Source organism: Podarcis muralis, chromosome 6 (assembly GCF_964188315.1).
Source record: "Podarcis muralis chromosome 6, rPodMur119.hap1.1, whole genome shotgun sequence".
Classification (NCBI taxonomy): Eukaryota; Metazoa; Chordata; class Lepidosauria; order Squamata; family Lacertidae; genus Podarcis; species Podarcis muralis.
Genome location: NC_135660.1, coordinates 86,699,608 through 86,722,634, shown reverse-complemented (window position 1 = coordinate 86,722,634; position 23,027 = coordinate 86,699,608). Strand labels below are relative to the sequence as shown.

Below are 23,027 nucleotides of genomic sequence, written 5' to 3'. Positions count from 1 at the left end.
TTAAGAGGCAATTTTTTTTGTTTCCTTAACAAGTAGCCAAAATGGTGTTTTATTTTAGTAGTAAGTCCCTAAGTGATCATTGTGGGTTTCTTATCTCTGTTCAGTAATTGCAAATATTGAAATGCTCCATAGCATTGCATTGCTATTCATTTCTAAAGAAAAGATGCAGCATATAATTATTGGCTGTGACTGAGCTTTGCATTTCTGCTTCAATATTTCCAATCAAACAAACGGTCTGCATTTAAATTATGCAAATACTTTGTAATGCTTTAGTTTTGGTTTTTAAATGATTGACATAGTATGACTATAGAAAAACTAAGTCATATTGTAATACAACTAACAAAGTACATTTCTGTGCACCTGGAGATTTTTCTCTCAGTAGTAGTAGTAGTAGTAGTAGGCTGCCTTCATAATAATAATAATTTATTATTTCTACCCCGCCCATCTGATTGGGTTTCCCCAACCCCTGGGATGACTTCTGTGAATCTGTGACTGATCCTCAAAAATAAGGACACTTGAAGGGACTGCAGCTAGCGAGTATATTTTGCAAAATTATATTTTACAAATCTAAACTAAAACACGTTTTCTTTGATTTGCTGAAAAGCTAAAATTCCTCCTGTTTGCCCAGTGTGGTTTTTCTGCACACTTAGTAAGCACACCCACTGAAGCAATCCTCTGTCATTGTCGACCTTTGCCAGGTCTTTATTCTCCACAAGGTACTGAATGGCCACTCGGTGCACGGCTGAGCAGCAGAAACGAGCAGAACTTTTTTTGTGGTGGGGTGAAAGATTTCTGCCTCTTTTACTTGGTCTGCCATGTTCAGCTCTTCTGATTGTTCTTTGCTGAGTTCCTTCTCCTTTCTCATGGTGTATTTTGCATTGATTTACTGGATTGATTTATTCACACGTGCCCATCCAATTTGAACTCGCAATATATACGCTAGCAGCCCACTAGGAAGGCGCACATTGTCTCTGACAGAAGGAGAGAGTCTTCAAAAGTTACCAGGAAGTCTCCTATTCGGATGCGAGTGATCAGTCTGCATTTCTAAGTCTATGCGCAGTGATGCTAATCTGGACCACATCCTCCTCCTCCTCCTCCCGCTTTGGGATGAAGGAGGATTCGGAACCACGTGATTCTTTCAACATCTCTACGCGGGAGCGGGCGGAGGAGGCGCGCAGGTCGCCCGGCGGACGGACAGACGGACAGACCTACAGGCAGGCACGCCCCTAGTGAGTGTTTCCAGAAGCCCTTTACTTTAGCTGCTTGTCGTCGTTTTTTGCGCCGCCTCCTGAGCATGTGCAGAGTGCATTCACCCTCCGGCGGAGTCCCCTGCTGCTCTCGCGGCAGCGTCGGTGCCGGGTCTGTTTTGCGCCCTAGGCGAAGCTAAATACTTGCGCGCGAGCGCACCCACCCCAAACGCCCCCTCCCCTGCTAACTTCGATTTTCAAAAGCCTTACAGGGGGTGGGAGGGGGGCGGAATGAAAACTTGAAGCTGCAAAGTTTCTTTTAAATGGCAAGAAAAAGCAGCGCCTCGATCTTAAATTGCCTTTCTCAAACGCAAAAGAAAACTAGTTTGCCTAAAACAAACCTAAACTAGTTTGCCTAAAACGTGTCCAGAGGAGGGCAACCAAAATGGTCAAAGGCCTGGAAACGATGCCTTATGAGGAACGGCTAAGGGAGCTGGGCATGTTTAGCCTGGAGAAGAGGAGGTTAAGGGGTGATATGATAGCCATGTTCAAATATATAAAAGGATGTCATATAGAGGAGGGAGAAAGGTTGTTTTCTGCTGCTCCAGAGAAGCAGACACGGAGCAATGGATCCAAACTACAAGAAAGAAGATTCCACCTAAACATTAGGAAGAACTTCCTGACAATAAGAGCTGTTCGACAGTGGAATTTGCTGCCAAGGAGTGTGGTGGAGTCTTTAAGCAGAGGCTTGACAACCATATGTCAGGAGTGCTCTGATGGTGTTCCCCACTTGGCAGGGGGTTGGACTCGATGGCCCTTGTGGTCTATTCCAACTCTATGATTCTATGATTCTATAAAACTGTGCCCTACCTGGCCTAATGATGGCACCCTAATGATGGCCTCCCCCATCCTGCCTAGGCGAAGGATGCTCAGAGGCTTCTCAGACACCCTTTCCAAATTATTACAAAAGCACACATATCTATTTGGCGGTTATTAATATTATGATAATTATTTTTGTGTGTGTGCTTTTGCAACAGACTGCAGAAATATCCAGCTTCTTTATGATCTTGCTTGCCTTCATATTTGTAAATTGGTCCTCTTTTAGTTCCTTTTCAGGGCAGCCTGACATGCAGAAACCGAGTTGGTGAGAACCTTTCTCTCCACCCCCACCCCCTGCCCCCATGACTTCACTGCCATGCTTACAACCGCAGGACACAAAATCCTTCTTACCGTTGTGGTACTTGCACATATTTACACCTGGTTTTAGTTAAACGCCATTCATTCGTATCAATGCGCTTACTCCCCCGGTACTCCTTCCTTTCCATTGGATATTCTTGCCGCCGTGCGCCAAGACAGATCATTGTCGTTATTCCGGAACATCTGGAACGCAAATGATTACATATGGAGCCTTTGACAGCTCTAATCACATCATCCCGATACGAGCCCAGCAAAAACAAATGCTTGAATGTGCTATTCCTACCTCGCAGTTCTGTCCCTGAAACATTTTCATCTATAGCTAAATAAATTGCAGGTGGGACTGAGACTCCAGGGAGGAGGGGGTTTATGTAATGTTTACCTGATGAAAATCACACACCAAGTACTATTGGTGTCCATAGTGGGGGTGAGGGGGGTGCTTTTCAACAGGAGACTGGGAAAAGATTGTATTCCTAGACACACATGTATACCTGAAGAAGCGTCTCCACCCCCATCGTTCAGCCCAGACACTGAGGTCCAGCTCCGAGGGCCTTCTGGCGGTTCCCTCACTGCGAGAAGTAAGGTTACAGGGAACCAGGCAGAGGGCCTTCTCAGTATTCGCACCCGCCCTGTGGAACGCCCTCCCATCATATGTCAAGGAAATAAACAACTATCTGACTTTTAGAAGACATCGGAAAGCAGCCCTGTTTAGGGAAGTTTTTAATGTTTGATGTTTTATCGTGTTTTTAATACTCTGCTGGGAGCTGCCCAGAGTGGCTGAGGAAACCCAGCCAGATGGGCAGGGTAGAAATAATAAATTATTATTATCATTGCATACAGTGGGGCATGATCATGACTCCTGGTGGCTTGAGAGAGAAAGCCCACCTGGTATGCTAAATGCACTCGTGCATTGAGCATGCAGAATTTGGCTCTAAGCTGAGTTCTTGGCTGGAATATTCCACTTCACCTGAGGCCGTGGCTCAAAATCAGTAGCTTCCCCAGGGAAGAACTGCTGGGGCCTGTGATCTTTCTTGGCACATTTAGATTTGGGGAATACTTGCATTTGCTGGGAAATGCCTGCATCCACTCAGTACAGTACAAAATCACCTGAGTGGTGCCTTGATCTGGCAGAGGGAGCACGTCTCGTATTTTGGCTTGCAAATTCAGCGTTACACATTGGAGCTTGTGTCAGTTTGCACTTTGAAATTGTGCGCGTGTGTGTGTTTTCTCTTCCGCAGCACCCACTCCTCAAAGGAAATGCAGCCGGAGAGAATAATCCAAGATAGTTTGTCAGTCTTCATCCAGAATCATATCCCGGGTGCTGACTTGAGGTATGTTTTATCTCACTTTGGGTCTAGGACAGCCATACAGAAGCGTGTCGTGTTTTCCATACGGAATCACTGTGTGGATTTTCATTAGCGGTGTGTCGCAACTGCGTTACAGAGTGGGCTGGCATCTACTAGCCTTTGTGTCCCTGGGACCCCTTTGGTGATATTTTAGTTCCAAATCCAGTTCCTAAACTGAAACTGCATGGAGCGGCCTTCACGGTTCCTGTTGTCCAACTGTAGGGCTTCCTTCTTCTGAAATCACAAACCTTACATAATGACTATTTTTAGTTACTGTACTGGAGAAAAGCCAAAATTGGCTTGCTGTAGCACTGTGGGGATTCGATATGTTTTGTTTTTGTAGAAAATTAGAGTGATGGAGTGTATAATTTTAACAAGTTGTTATGGTTGAGTAAGCTGGATGTGTAAACAAATTAATTTATGGGTGCAACCTCCTTTTCTCCTTTCCTTTCCCCCTTTTCTCTGATGCTTTTCAAAGAGGGTCTTATTCACAGTATTAGAATGTCATCATGGCTTATTGATCCTCCTACTTCCATAGGTAAAGGGACACGGTGGAGCTGTGGGTTAAACCACAGAGCCTAGGACTTGCCGATCAGAAGGTTGGCGGTTCGAATCCCCGCGAGGGGGTGAGCTTCCGTTGCTCGGTCCCTGCTCCTGCCAACCTAGCAGTTTGAAAGCATGTCAAAGTGCAAGTAGATAAATAGGTACCGCTCTGGCAGGAAGGTAAACGGTGTTTTTGTGCGCTGCTCTGGTTTGCCAGAAGTGGCTTAGTCATACTGGCCACATGACCCGGAAGCTGCACGTCGGCTCCCTCAGCCAATAAAGCAAGATGAGTGTTGCAACCCCAGAGTCAGTCACGACTGGACCTAATGGTCAAGGGTCCCTTTACCTTTACCTTACTTCCATAGGTACTCCTCAGTCTTTATTTAGCTGTACTCATAGATGTCAGATGATATCGTCATTAATGGTGAATGTAACATTTAATTAATAATTTGTTAATTGCTATGAGTGCATACGGTAGAAGAACAATTGCATAATTGTTAAATGGCTCGTGGGAGAAGCTTAAGTGTCAAAATAATTATCTGCTCCCCTCTCTGTTCTTCACTAGTAAGCTTTCCTTCTGTCTATAGCTTACCTGGCACTCTGAATTTCAGGAAAGGTCAGAGTCTTTCCTTTAAAAAATGAAAAATCCTAATTTTATAGACACACAAATTATGGCAAACCCAGTATTTTACATAAACGGCATAACTGTACATTTCTGAGCCCAACCTTCATGTGGATGTAGTATCCCTCAGCTTCCATTTCTGTGAACTGTAAATAATCATTGATGTGGATATTTTAAATAGTTATTTTTAAAATTTCCATTATTGGGACAGCAGAGCAGGGCAGCAGGCAGCAAATGTTGAATTACTCTTCAGGCTGAAGAAATTGTTGAAGGTGGATTTCCAGTTTTAATTTCTGGCTTTGCCTTTGAATCAAAGGTTTTCTTAAAAAATAAAAAGATATGTTCCTGGCTGCAGCAAAAGCTTTTCCATAGGGACTTAATAGGCTGCCTCATAGGATTAGTCAATCTTGCTCAGTATTGTCTATGCCAGGATTTTACAAACTTGGGTTTCCTGCCATTTTTGGACTCCAAATCCCATCATCCCTGACCACTGGTCCAGCTAGCTAGGGGTGATGGGAGTTGTGGTCCAAAAACAGCTGGAGACCCAACTTTGGGAAACCTTGGTCTACGCTGACTCAGGCAGGTTTTGTTCTCGGTCCTCTCTGGAGATACCTGGCCGATGGTGAAGAGTTTAGAGCAAGGCTGGGAGATCTGTGGCCCTCCAGATATTGTTGCAATTCAGCTCCCATCATCCCTCACATTTGGCCAATCTGACTAGGGTGGAAAGAAAACTGCACAGTGCTTATTGGATAGTGACTTAACAAAGCACATTGTTCACAGGATTCAAAATGTCTGGGTCGCTGCAACAACATAGCAAAAAGGAATGCCAATATTTTTTATTGTTGCGTTTTCATTCATGGCTTTTTAACATAAACATGTTTTATAAAGCTGATTGGGGAAGAAATCTAAATGAAACATTAACTGCAGTTCCCCTTAAGGAATCAGGTGGCTTTTATCCAACAGGGTGTGATAAGCAAATGGAACTTGTCGGGTTTCTATAAGCTTTTTGCGTTCCTTTCCTTTCCTTTCCTTTCCCCACCCCCCCAGTGGTCTGGATGACATTGTTTTCTCCTACATGGCAAGTGTCCTGGAAGGGCTTGGGTCCCACGAGTCGTTTGAAGAGAATTTTGACATGGACACCTTTATGGAAATGATGGGAGCGTACGTCCCTGGCTTTGCGGAAATCAACAGGTAAATGTGACTGCTTTTAAAAGATGTGATCACACCTGAGCTCAGTGAGTGAGCTCTTCTGATATGTGCTGCCTAGGCCATACCTGTCAGAGTCTTGCTCTCCTGTTGTCAACATTTAATAATAATAATAATAATAATAATAATAATAATAATAATAATAATAATAATAATAATAATAATAATATCTTTATTGTCATTACCCCCTCTCGGGGACAACGAAATTACTTGACTGCTCCACAAAACTAATTAAAACAATACAGTATAGTACAGCAAGGAAGATTAAGTGACTTTCAAAGTCCAGGCTTCCCATTCAGGGCCCAGATCGCTCTGGAGAAGAAGCTGTTCTTAAGACGGCTCGTTCTTGTCTTCATCGTCCTGTATCTCCATCCCGATGGCAGGAGCTCGAAGAGACAGTGACCAGGATGCGATGGATCTTTTACCATGTCCAGTGCCTTCCTATGGCACCTTGTGGCATAAATCTGCTCTAAGGTGGAGAGTGGGCAGCCAACAATGCTCTCTGCTGCCTTAACAACTCTGCACAACCCCCTCCTGTCCTGGGTAGTACAGCTTCCGTACCACACAGATAAGCCATAAGTGAGCACGCTCTCAATGGCACAGTGATAGAAGGCAAGCAGCAGTTTCTGCGGAAGATGGTTTTTCCTTAGAATTCTCAAAAAGTACAGTCTCTGCTCCGCCTTCTTCACAAGCCCCCTTGTGTTGGATCTCCTTCTTCTTGTATTTGCTAGATTTCAGTGGTGGAGAATTTCGGCTTATTAATTTTACAGCAAGTGTCAATCTTTGTTTTCCAACTTTGTCCCCGGTTAATTTGGAGACAAATTAGATAATAGGCAGGTAATCCCTGCAAAAGTCTCCTGCTTTCAAGTTTCTGAACTTGTGTTCTAACTTTCGGGGGGGGCAAGTTACTGAACTTCCTTTTTTAAAAAAATCATTTTTATTTGATTTTACAAATACAAATTTATAACATCCAAATGCATGTCCATATAGCGAGATTACTCTGAATATCAAGACTTCCACCCCACCCCCTTCATGGGTCCTATTGTCAACATTTACAACTGCATATTATTCCATATTCTAGATTTTAAATGAATCCGTATTATCCATGGTATTTGTTACAAACAAGTGGGTTTCAAATCCTGCTAATGTTTCCATCTTCTTGCAGTGGTCTCCTATATAACTTTAAAAACTTTTTAAAGTTTTTGTCCTCTTGGTTCCTGAGTTTTCCAGTCAGCTTTGCCATATTAGCGTAGTCCATCAGTTTAGCTTGCCATTCCTCTCTGGTAGGGACTTTGTCTTCTTTCCATCAGGAATTACTGAACTTCCATGCCTTATGAACTCATATCTTAATGGGAGGTCTCACGTAATACAGTCATCGTCATATAGTCCTTCTAGGTTTTCCCAGCACTACTTCAGCCCTGCAGATTTCAAACAGCGGGCTCTGAACAAAGCATTTTGACTGAAGTTATTCAGAATGATCATGTGGCTGCAAATTATATTGGTCTGCATTCCTTTGCCATTTTGAAATGTTTTGCGATGAATATAGTCCCCTTGGCATTTGCTCTCCTTACCTGTGTCTCCGCTAGACGGGATACTGCAATGGGAGAGAAAATTTCCCGGTTGCTCCTCAATCTGGTCTTTGCCAATAACGCGCTGTCCTTCTCTTGCAGTAGCAACGTTTGTGAAATGATGGTTTCTCTCTCAGAAAGGCTCCACGAAGCCCGCAGTAAACGTAAGTCGTGCGATGAGCACTCGGGTGACAGGCAGTGTTGTCTGGCTAAAGGTGTGTCCAAGTGGCTAACTGGAATACAAGGCTTGTAGCACACTGAATAAGAGGAGGTAGAATTAAGATACATCAAGGTATTGGATACCACACATAATTTCTTAGTATAAAGTGATTTTGGGTGGGTGGGAAGACACCGGGACTGGCCTTTGAGGAATACAAAAACACCAGCACAGCTGGCATTTTGCCACCCATTTTGAATCTTTTTTGGGTTGTGAGTCGCTTTGAGTTGCCTTGGGCAAGAGAAAGCGACTAACAAATTCAGTGAATGATAATAATTAATAATATTTAGCTTGACCTTTTAACACTTGGTTACTATATTAAAGTTGTATTTAATATATGGCGCTTAGAGTGGGGGGCAGGTAATAAATCAAACTTACAAATGATGGCAACTGGAGATGTAAAGAGTTGAACTAGCTTTAAAGTAGGGCTAGGCAATATATTGATATATCTCCCCAAACCAGTATGAAGTCCATATTGAGATACAGTGGTACCTTGGTTTATGAACTTAATCCTTTCCGGAAGTCCGTTCTTAAACCAAAGCATTCTTAAACCAAGGTGTGCTTTCCCACAGCAGCAGGGAACTCAATTTACAAATGGAACACACTCAACAGGAAGCGGAACATGTTCTTATTCCAAGGCAAAGTTCATAAACCAAAACACCTACTTCTGGGTTTGCGGCATTCTTAATACAAGTTGTTCATAAACTAAGCTGTTCTTAAACCAAGGTACCACTGTATAGGTTTCAGAGTTTTTGACCTGGTGATATATCATGAATCATGATGTGTGTTAGCGCTGAGCGATGTCTGGCTTTCCAAATTGTGATATATCACCAGCCAAACATTGTGATACAACAGTATATCACAATCTCTGCAATAAGGATGTAACTATGTAGAGAACCCCGGGGTAAAGTTCTGGAAATGACTTAGGGGTCTAAAATGGATACATTTTTTACTTACCTTTAACATATTGTTAGGGATGCAGGTGGCGCTATGGGTTAAACCACAGAGCCTAGGACTTGCCGATCAGAAGGTCGGTGGTTCGAATCCCCGAGACGGGGTGAGCTCCAGTTGCTTGGTCCCTGCTCCTGCCAACCTAGAGGTTCAACAGCACGTCAAAGTGCAAGTAAATAAATAGGTACCACTCTGGCGGGAAGGTAAACGATGTTTCCATGCGCTGCTCTGGTTCGCCAGAAGTAGCTTAGTCATGCTGGCCACATGACCTGGAAGCTGTACGCGAGCTCCCTCGGCCAATAAAGCGAGATCAGCACCGCAACCCCAGAGTTGGCCACGACTGGACCTAATGGTCAAGGGGTCCCTTTACCTTTTACCTCACCCACATGTGCAGCATTAGAATGTGAGAGGTCCATGGTCCATTTTGACATCATTTAGATATGCTATGCTATAAACACAGTGTGTCTAGTATAAATACAAAACTGTCTAGGCAGTGTTTCACGTGGCATGCTAAGATGTATAAGACTGAATCAGATAAGTGCTGGAGATGCAGTGAGGTCAAGGGTATGTTCTTTCTTATGTGGTGGACCTGTAAAAAAGTATTGGGAAATCATTTACAATGAATTGAAAGAGATGTTTAAAAGCACTTTTCAAAAAAACAAAACCCACAGTCCTTTCTGTTGGGGATAATTCAGATGGAAACTCCCAGGTGTCGAAAAAAGTTATTTATGTATGCCACTGCTGCAGCCCGTGTTTTGTTAGCCCAGAAAGGGAAAACTACTATGGCCCATATTTTGTTAGCCCAAAAAGGGAAAACTATTGTGGCCCGTCTTTTCTTAGCCCAAAAAGGGAAAAGGTCCCAACCAAAGAGCAAGGTCCCAACCAAAGAATAATGGCAACTGAAAATGATGGAATATGCGTAGCTTGCGGACCTAACTTATAGAATAAGAGAACAAGGGGAGCATAACGTTCAAAGAAGTTTGGAAAACATATATTGGATGTATGGTGGGGTATTGTGTACATTTGAAAATGTTGGTAGCTTTAAGATAAATTCAACAGTGTAAATAAGTTTTGATGGATGTAATAATGGAATACTGAATGGTTTAGTTTATATAAAATATGCAGGGATTTATGTTATGCAAAATGAACCATGGAAAGAGAAGACAGGAAGTCACTGATATTTTAAGGTGGTTTAAATGAATATTTTATACAGCTGCTGCTGTGCCATTTCTGTTCTCATCCTGAAGCAAAGTTCTTAACCTGAGGTATTATTTCTGGGTTAGAGGAGTCTGTAACCTGAAGCGTCTGTAACCTGAGGTACCACTGTGTGGTAAAACAGAAAATTTAATAAAAATAAATAATAAAACGGTATAAATTGTCTTGTTCTCTTTGGGTGGCAGGTAGGTGGGTCTGCTAGGGTCTTTTGTGTCTAAAGGTGTTGTGCATCTTCCAGAATACACCATGCAGAGCAGGAGCCATGTAAAATCTGAAGCAACGGCCCATGTTCGTGAAGAGGGAGCAAGTGTATCTGAGGACAACAGGCTGTCGTGTTCCCCGGTCGAGGGAGCCCCGGCAGAGGTATGGACTGGGAGGTTCAACTTTAGTGGCCTCTTCAGCTAACTCTGTTTGGTGGATTTCCTTGTGAAATTCTTTTTTTCCTGTCCGCCGTGCCATCGCAGCCGATTACTTCCCTAAAAACCTAGAGAGGGTTTGCTTTGCGGAGTGGGGTTGCAATAAATGTGTGTTTTTTAAAAGATGTTTATTCAAGTTTAACAAATACAGAAAACAGATAAACAAACAGTAAAAAAAATACAATGAAAAAGAAAAAAGAAAAACATTTTAAAAGCAAAAACATTTAAAAATAAAAAGAAAAAACCCCTATTTTCATATCCTTGTCTTTCATTTGCTTATTTCCTTGACTTCCTCACACCTCCCTTTTTGTATTCTAGTTCAGTTAGTTATTTCAGCCCTCTTCCTCAAAATTAATTCCATAATTCATCTTAACACAATTTAACTTTAAATTTTACACCTTTACCCATAATCAATCTATTCTTACTTAATTCTTAATAACATTTCTACTAAAGCCAATTAACTTCTTTCCAGCAACCTTCTAACATGCAATAAATGTGTGTTTGCTCCAAGCTAGAACATCTCTGGATTGTGGGTTCAAGCCCCAGGTTGGGCAAAAGATTCCTGCATTGCAGGGGCTTGGACAAGATGACCTTCGTTGTTTCTTACAACTCTACGATTCATTCTGTTTCTTCCTTGGCTTGACCAGGAAACACATGGTGATCCAGTGGAAGTGATTCTGGAGATGTTTCCATCCTGCACGGTGAGCCAAGCCCAAAAGGCTCTAGGCATGGCCTTGGGGGACCTGGAGGAGGCAGCACAGCTCATCCTAGAGGAGAAGGTGCAACTCAACACCCTGGGTACAACCATACAGGTAATAGTAATAATTTCATTATTCATGCCCCACCCATCTGACTGGGTTGCCTCAGCCACTCTGGGCAGCTTCCAACACATATAAAAACAAAATAAAACATTACACATCAAAAGGCTTCCCTATACAGCGCTGCCTTCAGATGTCTTCTGAAGCTTATGTACTTACTCATCTCCTTGACATCTGATGGGAGGGTGTTCCACAGGGCAGGTGCCACTACCGAGAAGGCCCTCTGTCTGGTTCCCTGCTGTAACCTCACCTCTCACAATGAGGGAACTGCCACAAGGCCCTCAGAGCTGGACCTCAGTGTCCAGGCTGAACGATGGGGGTGAAGACACTCTTTCAGGTATACTGGGCCAAGGCCATTTAGGGCTTTAAAGGTCAGCTCCAGCACTGTAGGTCTTTCAGGACTGGTGTTATATGGTCCCAGTGGCCACTCCATCACCAGTTACCTGCCGTTGTTCTGCATTAGTTGTAGTTTCCGAGTCTCCCTGTAGCCCCACGTAGAGCACATTGCAGTACAGTGGTACCTAGGGTTAAGTACTTAATTCGTTCTGGAGGTCTGTTCTTAACCTGAAACTGTTCTTAACTTGAAGCACCACTTTAGCTAATGGGGCCTCCTGCTGCCGCCGCGCCGGCAGAGCATGATTTCTGTTCTCATCCTGAAGCAAAGTTCTTAACCCGAGGTACTATTTCTGGGTTAGCAGAGTCTGTAACCTGAAGCGTATGTAACCCGAGGTACCACCGTAGTCCCAAGTGGGAGAGAATCGGGTATTGTCCCTTGGCTGTGCCATGCCAGGGAGCAGACTGGGAGAAACCAGGTCATTTTCAGCCAGGTGAAAGAGGAGTTTCTGGAGCGAACTGCCAAGTATTCCACCTGTGCTGGGAATCAAAATTCAAATGGTAGCCTATTAGAAAGTCTACGTTTCAGTACAGAAGCTGTGTGTGATTCTACTTTCTTTATCATTGGAGAACACAGGTTTCCTCCATAAAACCTTTAAAATAAGAGTGGGGAACCCTTTTCAGCTTGGGCTGCCTTCCAGAGGTTGCACAGCAAGGCCACAGCAGGCAGAGTGACAGGTGCCAGTCTATGCTGCGTGCCAGAGCCAGGAAAGCCAGAGGTTGCTATGCATGTGTGTATATTCATCCAGGCAAACGATGTCTTATCACATTTCAAAGGCTGTGTTGCAGCCATGCACACAAGAACAGCACGGAGCAAGACTGGAGAGGGGCATGGCCTAGGGAGGGTCCCAAGGGCCTGAGAGTGACACCTGGGGGGCCACACTCAGCCTATGAAACAAAGGTGTCCCAGCTCTGCTTTAAAATGTTAAAGGTTTGATTAGTTCAAGATCTGTCGGTGTGTGCAGTTGGAGCCCTTCCAGCATTTCCTGTTCCTTCAGGTTGATCTTAGCCTTCACACTCCTACAATAAACCATGTTCTTTTCCTACCTCTGTGTTATAATCAAGCTTTAAACAGCCATGCATGTAATACATTTACCATATTTTTCGCCCTATAAGGCACACCGGCCCATAGGGCGCACCTAGGGTTTTTTTTTGGGGGGGGGGAGAAATAAAGGGGGGGGATTTTTTCCCCCAGGCGCGAGGCTGGGGAAGCCCGAGCTTCCCCTGACCCCAGCCCCTAGAACAGGCTGCTGTCCGCAAGCCTTGGGAGCCCGGCGGGAAATCCCACCAGGCTCCCAAAGCTTGCGGAGAGCTGCCCAAAGCCCACGGTGCGCCCCGCTGCACTCCTCGGGTTTGGGCTGCAGGCTGCTGTCCGCAAGCCTTGGGAGCCCGACGGGAAGTCCCACCAGGCTCCCAAAGCTTGCGGAGAGCTGCCCGAAGCCCGGGGCGCGCCCCGCTGCACTCCCTGGGTTTCGGGCTGCAGGCTGCTGTCCGCAAGCCTTGGGAGCCCGGCGGGAAATCCCACCAGGCTCCCAAAGCTTGCGGAGAGCTGCCCGAAGCCCGGGGCGCACCCCGCTGCACTCCCTGGGTTTCGGGCTGCAGGCTGCTGTCCGCAAACCTTGGGAGCCCGGCGGGAAGTTGCGCCGGGCTCCCAAGGCTTGCGGAGAGCTTCCTGAAGCCTGGAGAGTGAGACTCTCCAGGCTTCAGCGAAAGCCTGCATTCGCCCCATAGGATGCACACACCATTTCCCCTTCATTTTTGGAGGGGGGAAAGTGCGTCCTATAGGGCGAAAAATACGGTATTTTAGAACCTGGTGCGGGGAGTGGATAGTTCTCTGATGGACCTCAAAAACTTTAGATCACACTCTTTTTTTCTTTTTCTTTTTGACAAGGCACCTTTCAGCTTTCCCTGCATAACAGCAGTTATGGAAACTGGTTGCTGGGATCACGATGCTCACAAATATCCAGTATTCTCCAAGTCTAAGCTGTATTAATACTCCCCAGGCAACAGCTGAATGCCAGTCTCACCTTCTCATATTTCTGCTTTTGCGTTTCCTGTCCTGCTTTTTCCTTTCAGGAAGCTTCAAGATCCCAGAAGACACCCAAGCAAGGCGAATTAAAGCAATTTATCTTGGAGAAGTAAGTAACAAGCCGCAAAAATCAATTCAGGAAGTGTGGTTCGAAGTGGTCAGGCTTGATTTTGGCTTTCAGTCCAGCTCTAGAAATATGTGTGTGTCACCTGTAATTGGGAAAGAGCTTCCTTGCAGTCAGCGTTGCCAGGGCTGTAGCCACCAGCAAGGGATTATATATGGGGTCTGCCCCATAAGAGACATTCCAGGCCTGTTCCCTGAATGTTCAGCTTTCCATCCGTAAAACAGTAGCAACAGTGAATTATCCCCCGGTGAATGCAGTACCCCAGGTACGGAGGATGATGTGTCAAATGCTAATACTGATTTAAATACAGCATAAAGTGCTAGTATTATTGGTGTACATTATTCTACGGCAGTTTAATGTCGTTCAGCGGGGGGCGCAGATGCCAAGTCTCATGCTACTAAATATGACTGCTAGGTGCGACCCTGAAGAGCAAGGCAACTCTGACAATTTCTGGCTTTTTCAATATGAGCTCGGGACACCAAAAATGAACATCAGTGCCAAACATTATCTTTCATAGAACCGTATAGTTGGAAGGGACCCTGACGATCATCTAGTCCAGGGGTCAGCAAACTTTTTCAGCAGGGGGCCTGTCCACTGTCCCTCAGACCTTGGGGGGGGCCGGACTATATTTTGGGGACGGGAGATGAACGAATTCCTATGCCTCACAAATAACCCAGAGATGCATTTTAAATAAAAGGACACATTCTACTCATATAAAAACTCGCTGATTCCTGGACCGTCCACGGGCCGGATTGAGAAGGCGATTTGACCGCATCCGGCCCCCGGGCCTTAAGTTGCCTACCCATGATCTAGTCCAAACCCTTCCCCCCGTAGTAGTTGTAATAATAATAATAATAATTAATTACTCATACCCCACCCATCTGGCCGGGCCTCCCCAGCCACACTCAGCGGCTTCCAACAGGATATTAAAAACACAATAAGAAATCAAACATTTAAAAATTTCCCTAAACAAGGCTGCCTTCAGATGTCTTCTAAAAGTCAGACAGCTGTTTATTTCCTTGACATCTGGTGGGAGGGCGTTCCACAGGGTGGGCGCCACTGCCACAATGCAAGACTATGCAGCTGTCCCATACGGGGATGGAACCTGCAGCCTTGGCATTATCAGCACCAAACTCTAACCAGATGAGCTATCCAGGCTGATTTAAATAGGTAAATTAACCAATGGATTTCAAACAAAATCACTGTTCTAAGCATCCTGGACTGTATTAAACGGGCCTCGGTAAAGAGAAAGGAGTTGGGTGTGTTCCCAATTCCCTGTTGGGCTCTCTTTATAGTGCAAGACACACTGTATTTTCGATATATTGAATTTCTGTGGCTGGAAAGAAAACTGAACAATGTGAGAGGAGAAAACAGGTCCAGCTGTACTATCAAGAAGAGGATTACATCTCTCTCAACATTTGACCTTAGATGATCAAAATACCATATTTTTCGCTCTATAAGACGCACCAGACCACAAGACACACCTAGTTTTTGGAGGAGGAAAACAAGAAAAAAAATATTCTGAATCTCAGAAGCCAGAACAGCAAGAGGGATCGCTGCGCAGTGAAAGCAGCAATCCCTCTTGCTGTTCTGGCTTCTGGGATAGCTGCGCAGCCTGCATTCGCTCCATAAGACGCACACACATTTCCCCTTACTTTTTAGGAGGGAAAAAGTGAGTCTTGTAGAGCAAAAAATACGGTACTTACTTCTGTACAGCAGGACCTAGTGGGGGAGACAACAGCAAAAAGGTAGTCACAAAGCTTTGCGGAGGCATTTTTATTTAAAAATTTATATGCTGTTTCATCTGCATCCTTATCACAGAAGAGTCAATGGAATCAGCACTACACGGCAGAACTGGCTGCTAAATTTAAGTTGCACATCTGTCGATCGCACATCTGGCTCTGCCATGTGGGAAAGGGGGTGTCCTCTATTTAACAAACTTTAAAACCAACAGGGTGGGAACTTTGCTCCAAAGGAAGAAGGGGAAACTTTCCACCGGCAAAGCGTTTTGCACTTTCCTAAAAGACCCAGCTCTCGAGAGGGCTTTGTGCATTTCTTGTGTGTTTTAGGTACATGATGGTAGATAACGAAGAGGATCAGAAAACACACAGGCCAGCACCCCCCAAAGAGGTAAGCAACACAAACGTATGCAAGCCAATAGCTGAAATAGGGGAAAGAACTTTTATAACCCAGCCTCACTGCTTTGTATCATTATTTACAGTGGTTTGAGGTCGGGCAGACAAACTGTGGGCATCTAACCTCGAACCAGCAAAAAGCAGACAAATGGCTTTAGAGCAGATTTGCCACTCAGAGCTAGGGGGGTGGACAACAGCTGCATCCACCCCCATCGCAACATCTCTAGCACCAGACTATTGCTAGCCTCATTTTACTGTCTTTGTGTTCATTTTTAGTAAACTGCAACAGATGCCAATGTCATCGGGGCTATTTTATGTACACGCAGGACTTGGCAATAGTAGATTTCAGTAAGCATTCATCCGGGCACTGAGATCAGATAGTGCCATGCTTTTCCAGATATACAATTGCTTCAGAAAGGAATCTCTGGGACAGGCACGTCTTGTAGGGGTCTTGCAAATAAATGGTAGGAACAAACTATTTCCTCGGCATGAGTTCCGTGCATGAGTTCCATGAACTCAAGAGGCCAGGTTTCATATCACAAGATTTGGGGGGGGGGCAGGAGGGGGCCCTATGAAAAACAAATAGTTGGAAGGGAACCCAGTCCACATAATCCAATATCCCTCAGTCTCTTCAGTTAAGTGAGATCACAAGTTAGATGTCCTCCAGAACTGTTCATAAAAGCAAATAACTTCAAGCAAAAGAATCCAATTACATCCTGCAAGCTACCCTCTTTTTACGGTGATTTGTCAGAGTGTATCACTCAAGTACTGTCCCTACCCTTCTAGAATACAGCAAGATGTATAGCTTTACATCTTAAGTTACTGTAACCCCAAAGAGGATGCCCCACTGCAATGAATTCCTATCTAAACACAGCAGCCCTTTTGGAACGAGTCCTTTACATGCAGTATAGTATTCCCCAAAGTATAACTGAAGCACATTTTCTGCACTGAAATTGAAGACACTCCGCATGGAGAGGACATTTCCCTATGTATGTCACTCTTCTGAGCACACGTTTTGTTTAAACAGCAGATTCTGCTGCGTCTCTGTCTTGTAGGTCATTAAATAATGCAACCACAGCCCAATTCCCAGCAGAGGCCGTGTGTGTTCTGGTCTTTCAAGCTTCCAGTGAGTCATGCAAAGATGTAGCAGCCAGTCTCCACTGTGGATGGGTCATCTTGAGCTCCCAGGAGCCTTGCGTTAGTGCACTAATTTGTGCAAGAAATTAACCATTCCACCAACCAATTCACAAAGAAACAGCCCATTCAGATTGGAAAGCAACTCAGCTTCTGTTTTCGTTCTTTGCCCTTAGGCTCCCAAGAAGATGATTCGCTACATTGACAATCAGGTAGTAAGTACAAAAGGGGAACGATACAAGGACATCAAGAAGGCAGAGAGTGAAGAAATGAAGAGAACGTACATCAGTCTCAAGCCAGCCAGGAAATACAAATTCCACTAAGGGCCACTCAAGTCCATCACATGCCTTCTGCTTGGGTACTCGTTTTAGCCGTTTTCTCACCATCTACCAGCCAAGAGCGAAGAAACCCTTCTGCCTATTTATCTGGGGGATGAAATTTAGAATTAGAAGTTTGTGTTTACATGCTTGAGAACTAACTCTCTGTATACAGAAGCAGGGCCTATGGTGACTATAGGAGCTGCTGCTCCTTCTCCTCCTCTGTCCTTCTCCTTACAGGAGTTTACTACGCTAGTGTGCTGCTTGTGTTGTTTTATAACAAGTCATTTGAAATTTGTGCATAATGTATGATTGCGTTCGCCTAACACAGTAAACCTAGCTTCCATGACTGCTACCGAGTCAAAAAGTGTGCTTCCTTTTAGAAAGCTATTTTCCGACTGGTTTCTAAAAGATCGGCTCTAAGAATTTCGCTCGTTCATCCAATTCTCACCTTTTGCTGCGAGAAGGTGAGAATCTAATAAATATCCCCCCCTTTAACCGCATACACAGAAGAAGCTACATGCACCAGCACAGGTGTGCTCCACATTTGCCCTTAAAAGCAGGAGGGTATTTGGAGAATGCCACTCTTCTCAGCACTTTGGTACCAGCACTCCCCTATCTATCCTGAAGCCTTTAAGGGCACAACAGTCTGTTGCACACCTGAAGGATCTCTCCCCACTCACTCTAGGAGGGTGAGGACTTCTCCAGCACTCAACTCAAAGCAGAAAGGAAGTCATACTAATATTGCCAGCTGTCAACCTTACTCTCCAGTTATCATAGATTCCGCCCGCCCACCCACCCCAAAATCCCTATTTATCTTTGGAGGTCCACATGAAGTGCAGTTGGGTAAAATGGGTTCAACATCAATGCAACTGCCTTTCAGCAGTCACTTCAAAGCAGCAAGCCCAAAATCCAACTCTAGAATATCCTTGAACGTACATGCTATGTATCTGTTAGCCAGGATGCATCAAAACACATCCTTGCTGTCCATTGTGATGCAAGTGGGTTTGTTTTTCTAATGCGCGTACAGGTTCCCAACAAGGTATTGGTAGCTCAGAACCAGCCCGGCTTGAAGGGATGAGACGTAAACCCTCTCTGCCTCTTGAGCTCCTCTGCAGCGGTATCCGACAGGTCTTCCTGCAGGCAGCCACCAGGGACCACTGGACAGTGCCTTGCCTTCATTAGATCTGAAGATTGATAAAAGGGGCAAAACCCACGACATCTTGCAAGAGAACCAGGGCGCGCTGTAGTGGCGGTTCCACGTCTACCTCCACACCACGATTGCGAAGGATGCTGAGGCTGGATTCTACCACGTCGTGGCAGTGCTTCACCTTCAGAGCACGCAGCTTGGGGCAGTACTCTGCCAAGGTCCTATCAAAAGAGAAGATGCAAGAAGTTTTAAGTTCGCAGTCTCCTGCCAGCATCAGAGTTGCCCAAAACAGCATGATATTCCTTTAGGTTGGCTGGGGTGGGGCTACAGCAATAAAGCACACATTTTGCATTTAGAAGGTCCTAGATTTAATTCCGGGCATCTCCAGTTAAGAGAGCCAAGACAGCAGGGTTATTGTTTCAGTCAACAGTACTGGGTCATATCAAACACTGGTTAATGTGTTATAAGAAAGCTTCTTACGTTCAGCACATGACCTGTGGTTATAAGCAATAAACTGAATAAAAGCTATCATAATAGGATAGGATTTATATTGATTAGTGGTTAGTATGTCCAACTAGAACTGGGGAGACCTGGGTTTTAAAACCCACCCTATCAAAAGGTTCACAGGATGGCCTTGGGCCAGTCGCTATTTATCGGAGTTGTTATGAGGATGAAACCCTGTATTTTGCCTTGAGCTATTTGGGTGGCGCTGTGGGTTAAACCACTGAGCCTAGGACTTGCCGATCAGAAGGTCAGCGGTTCGAATCCCCGCGACGGGGTGAGCTCCCGTTGCTCGGTCCCTGCTCCTGCCTACCTTGCAGTTCGAAAGCACGTCAAAGTGCAAGTAGATATATAGGTACTGCTCTGGCAGGAAGGTAAACGGCATTTCCATGTGCTGCTCTGGTTCGCCAGAAGCGGCTTAGTCATGCTGGCCACATGACCCGGAAGCTGTACGCCGGCTCCCTCGGCCAATAAAGCGCCGCAACCCCAGAGTCGTCCACGACTGGGCCTAATGGTCAGGGGTCCCTTTACCTTTACTATTTGGGTGAAAGGCATGATATAAACACATTAAATACACACGCAACTGTTGCACCCATTACCTAATGGAGTTGTTCTTGACCCGCAGGCAGCCTGTGAGGTCGAGGTGCTCCAGTTCGGGACAGGCTTTGGCAATCTCCTCCACTGCCGCGTCACCCACATTCGCGTTGACAGCCAGCGAGAGGGACTTCAGTCTGTTACACCTCTGTGCAAGGTAACAGATGGCTTCATCTTTCAGCTGCCGGCAGGCTGTAAGGTCCAAGGACTCAAGCTCCTTGCAGTGGTCAGCCAGGCTCCGCAGGGAGAGGCTGTCCACCCACTCGCAATGAGCCAGAGAAAGCCGGCGCAAATTGGGGCAGCTCAAAGAGATGGCCACCAGGGCATGGCGACTCAGCTGCACGCAGCCATTCAACTCAATTTGCTGCAAATGGTGGTTTTGGCCAATCACAGGAAGCAGCTCCTTGTCAGACAGCCAATCGGAACAGTTCTGTAGTGCCAGCTGTTGCAACACCTCATTGTCTTTTAGCAGGTTGCAGAATGCAGCTTTCGGAATGTTTGGTCCCACCTGCCATAGGTAAGAAGACAAAATGGGTTGTTGTTGCAGCATTTTAATATTCCAAGCGCGCTCTCCTCCAGCCCTAATTTTTGTTTGCAGAGCTAATAAATGCAATTGGCATTAAAGGGTAGGGTGTAAATTACAGAAAGATAATATCTGTAAATAATAATTAAAAAATTGAAGGGAGCAAGAGTATTTTAACCATCCTAAAATTACTTTGCATAAAGTAACTATTCCTGTTTGGACTCTGCATACTCCTCTGGAGAGTTCAAACTACAGGCTTAAGTGCGTTAAAGTAAGCAAACTCTTCTAGAAACTTCTGTTATAATCTGGAGAATGCTTTTTTAAAAAAAAAAGTCAATTTATGAAGTTTATATGCATAATTGGAGATTTAAGTACCAACTTTACGTACACAATGCTCACATCACATATAGATGTGAAAATTTCTATATGACCAAATATCCCTGTAAAACTATTAACTTTCAAGCTATATTTTACATCCAAAAATCTGGTAGAATAAGGATCAGATAACAGTTTATTTTCCCTAGAAATAAATTGTCTCTCGTGCCACCCTGCTTTCTTCTGCACAGCTAGGCTTGAAATTCTTTTTTGCCCAGGATCAATTATTGAACAAACTCACTGCTGAAGCTCAAAAGTTCAGCACCAGGAATATTAACTCTTATCTTACACGGACTTATTCCCAACACTAATTGAGAAACCAGAGAGCTTGATCCAAGCACCTACAACTAATTTCACAAAGTGCGGCAGATAGTGATGGTGTTGCCGCTCAGTATCTTTTGCTAAATTGTTATATTAAAAACAACAAAACAGAAAACAATCAGTCCCACACTCACTCTGCCATGTGACTGAATGCACACATTCTTACCACATGCACACCATTACCCATACCTGCCTAGAATCAAAGCAGCGCATGTTGGTGAGGTAAAGCTGAATTAGAGACTGAAACGCCTTGCTGACCCTCTGCAGGCTCAGGAGTTGCCTCAGAGGGAGATACGAGAGAACGTGGGGGAAGAGGATGTCTTCCCAGGGCAGGTCCAATAACTGCTTTCTGGAATAAAAAAAAAGGAAGTCAAGAAAGCAGCTGCTTAAAAAGGAGTGTGGCAGGGCAGCCCACACTGCATGAAAGTAATCTTAAGAGAACTGCTTTAACAATCAGGCAGCGTGTGAACTTTGAGATAGATAAATATATGTAAATAAATAAATAGATAAATTTATGTCCCCTTCTTCCCTGACAGGATCTCACCCACCTACAGAGCAGCGCCGGATTTAGGACAGTGTGGGCAGGTTCCCCTGCACAGGTCTCCTAGCTCAGGCAAGATCATTTAACCCAAAGTTTTACCTTCACCCCAGGGTCGGATTTAGATTTGATGAGGCCCTAAGCTACTGAAGGTAATGGGGCCCTTTATATGTTGAACGACCAATTGTCGCTGTTTTTTGTGTTGAATATATGCTATATAGTAATTTATAGTCCTAATAGGTATCTAATGCCATTTGCACATGCAGAATGCAGGCACCCTATATATAGAAATGAGCAAACCAGTGATTTTTTAGGGAGCAGGCTAGCAGGCGGGGCCCATGACTTACATCACAGGAGCCTACACAACACAAAACATTGTTGCTGTATGTAGGTTTTATTTAATTTCTTTTTTTTATCTTATATCTTAGAAATGTACATCCAGTGGGGGTTTTTTTTCTTTAAATTTTTTGGGGGCCCCCAAGAGAGTGGGGCCCTAAGCTACAGCTTGTTTAGCTTATACATAAATCCGGCACAACCACCCTGGTGGGTTGGCCAGGTTGGGATTCATAGAACTGTGGAGTTGGAAGGGGCTCCGGGGTGTCATCGGGGACGCGGGTGGCGCTGTGGGTTAAACCACAGAGCCTAGGACTTGCCGATCAGAAGGTCGGCGGTTCGAATCCCTGCAACAGGGTGAGCTCCCGTTGCTCGGTCCCTACTCCTGCCAACTTAGCAGTTCAAAAGCACGTCAAAGTGCAAATAGATAAATAGGTAGGTAAATCTGGCAGGAAGGTAAACGGTGAGGCTTAGTCACGCCAAGAAGTGCAAGTAGATAAATAGGTACCTCTCCAGAGGGAAGGTAAACTGTGTTTCCATGCGCTGCTCTGGTTCACCAGAAGCGGCTTAGTCATGCTGGCCACATGACCCGGAAGCCGTACGCCGGCTCCCTCGGCCAGTAAAGCGAGATGAGCGCCGCAACCCCACAGTCGGTCACGACTGGACCTAATGGTCAGGGGTCCCTTTACCTTTACCTTTTACCGGGGTGTCATCTAGTCCAACCCCCCCCCCCCCGTGATGGAGGGATCTCCACTATGGCACCCATGACGGATGCCCATCAAATCTCCACTTAGCATTGTACAACCTGAGGAGTAGGGGTGGGGGGAGTTCTCTGGGGGGGGGTCATCTAGTCCAACCCCCCCCCCCAAATGCAGAAAATCCTGCCCTGCCTGGGCTCGAACCGCCCACCTTCCGGTTACCAGACAGACGCGCCTATTTACAGACGCAGGTCTATTATATGACTCGGTGGGGAGGGGTTTATTTTCCTCCCCAGACCCCCCCCCTACTCTCCAGACGCCCACCCCCCGCCTCTCCGCACCTGGCGCCCGCCGGCCCCGAGTGCCGCGCTCCGCCCGGAGGCTCCATCCTTCTGAGCTGCCGGCAGGTGCACCGTCAGACAGACAGCCGCAGCCACCGTCGCGTAAGTGACGTCACGGGCGTCGAAAGCGTCGCTTCTTTTTTGCGGCCTCCACCGCTTCCTTACCCGGCGGGAGGGAAGGACCGCGCGCATAGAGCTATGAAGGGTAGAGTAAACCCGCCCAGGTTGTCCTGCTGAT

At 45.4% G+C, this 23,027-nt stretch overlaps 2 protein-coding genes across 3 annotated transcripts; one reads left to right on the top strand and one right to left on the bottom strand.

Moving 5' to 3' along the window:
- Positions 1 to 1,090: 1,090 nt before the first annotated feature.
- CUEDC2 (CUE domain containing 2) lies at positions 1,091 to 17,770 on the top strand. 2 transcript variants are annotated; one of them, XM_077930687.1, is made up of 9 exons: positions 1,091 to 1,229; positions 3,620 to 3,712; positions 5,940 to 6,083; positions 7,772 to 7,830; positions 10,288 to 10,412; positions 11,113 to 11,277; positions 13,753 to 13,814; positions 15,899 to 15,959; positions 17,275 to 17,770. In XM_077930687.1, the coding sequence occupies exons 1-9, from the start codon at positions 1,108 to 1,110 to the stop codon at positions 17,419 to 17,421; spliced, it is 978 nt and encodes a 325-aa protein (XP_077786813.1). In that variant the 5' UTR covers positions 1,091 to 1,107; the 3' UTR covers positions 17,422 to 17,770. The 2 variants fall into 2 exon arrangements, with proteins under 2 accessions (XP_077786813.1, XP_077786812.1); XM_077930686.1 differs by having other exon boundaries at positions 1,092 to 1,229; positions 7,769 to 7,830.
- On the bottom strand, positions 17,227 to 22,912 carry FBXL15 (F-box and leucine rich repeat protein 15). The gene is made up of 4 exons (XM_028728521.2): positions 22,790 to 22,912; positions 21,069 to 21,228; positions 19,666 to 20,168; positions 17,227 to 18,786 (listed from the first exon to the last, which is right to left on the bottom strand). The coding sequence occupies exons 1-4, from the start codon at positions 22,834 to 22,836 to the stop codon at positions 18,597 to 18,599; spliced, it is 900 nt and encodes a 299-aa protein (XP_028584354.2). The 5' UTR covers positions 22,837 to 22,912; the 3' UTR covers positions 17,227 to 18,596.
- Positions 22,913 to 23,027: the final 115 nt, after the last annotated feature.

What these genes read in the sequence shown, in the direction of transcription:
- CUEDC2 (XM_077930686.1), top strand. Translation starts at nt 1,108, where the DNA reads ATGAAGGAGGATTCGGAACCACGTGATTCTTTCAACATCTCTACGCGG. An exon ending in TACAGGCAGGCACGCCCCTA is followed by an intron (nt 1,230 to 3,619) that starts GTGAGTGTTTCC and finishes TCTCTTCCGCAG; the next exon opens with CACCCACTCCTCAAAGGAAA. An exon ending in ATCCCGGGTGCTGACTTGAG is followed by an intron (nt 3,713 to 5,939) that starts GTATGTTTTATC and finishes CCACCCCCCCAG; the next exon opens with TGGTCTGGATGACATTGTTT.
- FBXL15 (XM_028728521.2), bottom strand. Translation starts at nt 22,836, where the DNA reads ATGGAGCCTCCGGGCGGAGCGCGGCACTCGGGGCCGGCGGGCGCCAG. An exon ending in TCGGGGCCGGCGGGCGCCAG is followed by an intron (nt 21,229 to 22,789) that starts GTGCGGAGAGGC and finishes TTTTTATTCCAG; the next exon opens with AAAGCAGTTATTGGACCTGC. An exon ending in GCTGCTTTGATTCTAGGCAG is followed by an intron (nt 20,169 to 21,068) that starts GTATGGGTAATG and finishes TACCTATGGCAG; the next exon opens with GTGGGACCAAACATTCCGAA.